Source organism: Schistosoma haematobium, chromosome ZW, assembly GCF_000699445.3.
Source record: "Schistosoma haematobium chromosome ZW, whole genome shotgun sequence".
Classification (NCBI taxonomy): domain Eukaryota; kingdom Metazoa; phylum Platyhelminthes; class Trematoda; order Strigeidida; family Schistosomatidae; genus Schistosoma; species Schistosoma haematobium.
In genome coordinates, this window is record NC_067195.1 from 83,493,239 (window position 1) to 83,497,632 (window position 4,394).

General features: G+C 29.4%; 1 protein-coding gene across 1 annotated transcript; it reads right to left on the reverse strand.

Moving 5' to 3' along the window:
* Positions 1–339: 339 nt before the first annotated feature.
* Positions 340–666, reverse strand: MS3_00010510 (uncharacterized protein; the record flags this gene model as incomplete). The annotated part of the gene is made up of 1 exon (XM_035732251.2): positions 340–666. One exon carries the CDS (start codon positions 664–666, stop codon positions 340–342), a length of 327 nt encoding a protein of 108 aa, XP_035588170.2.
* Between the last annotated feature and the right edge of the window lie 3,728 nt (positions 667–4,394).

Below are 4,394 nucleotides of genomic sequence, written 5' to 3' on the forward strand. Positions count from 1 at the left end.
CCCTTCCAGTTTAAATGAAGAACATGATATAAAACAAAAAAAATCTGATTTATGAAATGAGTTCGATCAAACAAAAAAAATATTGAAAATCAATATGATTTTTCGATAAATTATCATAAATCATTAATTTAATAGAATGAGTATTAAATTCATTCATTAAAATCGATAATCAAAACTGATTTTTTTATAAATAACTTATTATACTACTTATAAATTTATTGATAGTTTATAAGCAGAAAAGAAATAACAATAATTATTAAAAAAAATATATGGATTATTTATAAAAATGTTTAATTATCCAAAAATGTATTAGTGTAGTATAAATCTAATATAAATTTTTTAAGAAGAAATAGTAGTTAGATTAGATTCTATTGAAGATGATAATATATTGTTTAAAGATGATAAAGTTGTCTCTAAAATAGGTTGAATAGTATTTGTTTCATTTATTTCATTCAATGTTATATTCTGTTCATTATGTATCATTTCTGTTATTTCATTTATATAATTGATTGTTTGATTTAATTCATCGTTTATTTGATCAATCATATTTGTTGTCTCAATTACTTGATGTATTGTTTGTTGATCTATTTTATCAGTTGTAATATTCATTTCATGTATAGTAGTTTGTAAAGATTCATCTGTTGTACCTATGTCTCCTCCACACATTGAATAGTGTACTAAAGACAATAATATAATCATTTTGATAATCATGATGAATACTTGAATACAAAACAATATGGTTCTAGTTCAAAAATATCATGCTCTATATATATACTAATGTGTTAGTGACTTTTTTGATGTATTATAGATTTTATGTGTAATTAAGATGATTAAAATTAGATTATTATTAATATGATGGATAAGTTGAAACTATTGACCCAAATAGTAAGGTATATTACATACGCATGATTTAAAGAAACGTCATGGTAGTACTCAGCAATATGACGTGACAAAATAATATGATCATTAAAAGTGTTACATAATAAAATTAAAAAGGATTATGCTCAGCAGTTCAAAAAATCATTCTGTGAATAGACAGAAAAAAAATAAATAAAATCAATAAATTTATTAGAACGCTCTGTTTTCCTCGTCTACACGAAGAAGATTCTAATTTGCCTTAAACGAATATTTACACTAGATTGCCTTTCAGTGTCTATTCTACAGGAATTCAACACAACAATAAAAGGCGGCCTGCTTGAGCATCTGGGCTACCTGTTCCTGCCATCTAGATATTTCAACAAGTTATCTATTTTTGTTTGTTTTAATATATCATTATGTTTATTAATCGCATAACCTATTCTGCTGCGTTTCTGAAAAGTGTACAACCTTTCGTTGTCAAAGTTACAAAAAGCTCAATAAGAGACAATGTGGTTGCTGACAATATACAATGAAAAGAATGCACATTATTCAGATGTTCATTTAGTGAACTGCTAACATCTAACTGGCGATCACTCAATATTTATCGCCAGGACCGACCAAGAAGAAAGAAACGGAAACTTGTTGAAATACTTTGCGCTGAGAATTCTATATTGTACCAAAAATATAATATTGAATAAAGCTGATGATAATAATAATAAAAATAATCAAGAACACATAACTAGCCAGACTAGAACGTATGTTTCCACACCAAAAACTGACAACAATCACAATAATAATATAGGTAGGAGAATATTTAACTCTAAAATCTGTCACATTATCTACAGATCTGACTAACCAAACAATCAATCATTATTCTCGCCCAGACATCACCTCCATCCTGAAGTTTGTTTGTATAACTTCACCTTTATGTGTAGCTTCTGATTACAACTCATTTCTTCTCATTTCAACTTGTGGTGATGGTAGTAGTAGTAGTAGTAGTAGTAGTAGTAGTAGTAGTAGTAGTAGTAGTAGTAGTAGTAGTAGTAGTAGTAGTAGTAGTAGTAGTAGTAGTAGTAGTAGTAGTAGTGGAATATTAAATGTATCACATAGTATTTCCATTGGCAAAGGTTTGGTTTCAGTACGTTAAAAGCATGATGTAGACAGGACATTTAAAGACCGGAAGAGGAGATAATTTAAACTGCACAATACACCTCAAGATCCAAATGTGTGATCGATAGATATGAATACATATCATATAAATTGGTTTTCTCACAACATATATTTTCCTAGTGCATTGCATTGTTTTACGGTAGTTGTATGATGGCTTGTTCATAAGCTTCTATGCGCCCTGTTATTTATAAGCCTAGTTTAGTTATTTTAGCTACAAAGAGATAAATTAATTGTGTAATATCAGATGAATATGCTAATTGAGCATATGTAGCCAAATTTAAAAAAATATATTAACAAATAAAAACGACAACCAATCGGCAAAAGTTTAAAGGGGAATTCCACATCATCACCAATATCTGAATTTAATACCTAACTTATCGTTGATATTGTCTGTCGTGTATATACAAAGAGAAAAGGGAGTTAATAATCAACATCAAAATAGAATAGAGAAAGCAAAATGATGGAAATATTTCTCTTATCAAACGGTTCATAGTTGAATCTGTTTCAACCTCCAAAATCGTCAACTCACATTCAGATGAATTTCAAATTTTAACTAATCACTTATCAATACAATAAAATAGTATGCGTGTGGCCAGAAACATTCATTACACTCTGCGGTTGTGTGGCATTTTGTCGATGTGTGACCACTGAATTGGTCTAACATTAACATATCATTGAGTGACAGATGACATGATTATTAACTTCATTTGGTTTGTTTATTTCTTATTTATTTTACCTGTTCGTTGTTAATGTAAAGCTTAGACTTTTCAAGCAGTAAGTGACGAAATCATGTGTTAATATCAACGTGAATCAACCAGTAATCGATCTGAAAATATACCAAATCGAAGCCATCATCATTTATTGTTTTACTACTTAGTATCAGATGAAAACAACAAAAGTAATTCATCTACAAAAATATCGGTAAAAGGAATATAATATGTAGGAGATGCATAGAATTATAATTTATTATTAATATAGTTCAAATTTCAAATGAATTATACTAAAGTATTTAGGTTTTCAAATCGAACCCACATTGATCCATCCATCCAATTCCTTTGATGGAATGGATAAGTTTAAATGAAGATGCATTCGGAACCACGTGTCCAGAGTTGATTAGATGCTCATATATTGAATTGTTGTATGTTTCGTCATAATTACAGACAAAGTATTTCACAGTGATCTCCAGTGACATTGACATGACTCTCAGTGCTACTCATTCCTGAAATGAACGCTCAATGTATTTGGCTAGTTAATACAAAATGATATTCATTCCTCCCGAGTATTGCCACAGTAAACACTTTGATTTAATCACAATGAGTAGAAACTGACAGCTTCTGACCACCATAATTATTCAGCTGATCCATTTGAAACTTGTCAAGCCTATCCACCAAATATATATCATTCATCGATGTAAATAGACACAGATTGACGCCTTGTAATGACTAACCGAAATTGATGCTCTGTCAAATTATTCATTATGGTTGAATCAAAGTGGACAGGTGGAAATGAAAGACAGTTTGATCACTCAATACATTTTTAATGATCACTTATTTACTACATGAAAAATATCAAAAGAAAATTGCAATAGCATGATCAATTGTTGACTCCATTTTGAACTTATAATCACATGAACTCTATACCGAATCACGAACATGGTTAACAGAGTAATATAAATATGCTTTGAAATCTCTCTGATAGAATTATACACTTTCATTAATCTGTATTCACAATGATTATCAAGGCGATTGTATTGTTGTGTTTGACACAATATCTGATGTGTGAAGTGGCGATGATGTCGACACCAGCATCTGCAAACATTGCATCAGACGAAGTGAGTGAAGTGGAAGATATGGTGACAGATGATGGAGAAGATTCAAAATCAGATGATAATGATGAAAATTTCTTTGATAAGCTTATTATGGTTATCGTCATGTCTTTTGAATACCTATTTCCGGACCTGATGAAAACAACTCCTAGTTTTAATACAACTATGGGTGTATAAAATGAGCTTCATGAAGTTCATGGCATTAGATTACTTGGATTGAGCAAACATAATCATGTACTGTGTGTTTTTAAATACATTGATAAATCATTCGTATAAATAAACTGATTTCAATATTTATTAATGATCTGTACTACTCTTGTATACAACATATCAGTCAGTTGATGAGAAATAAATGTTAGTTTGTCAAATAGTCTTCATTACTAAAATATGCTATGGTGAATGCATTCATATGTTAGTAATATCAATAGTTTTGTGTGAATGACTGACTTACTGTGACCTACCTACCTATTATTATTATTACTACTTATGTTATTATTATTATTGTTATTATGATACTTACTATAAAGGTGCATTATACTAT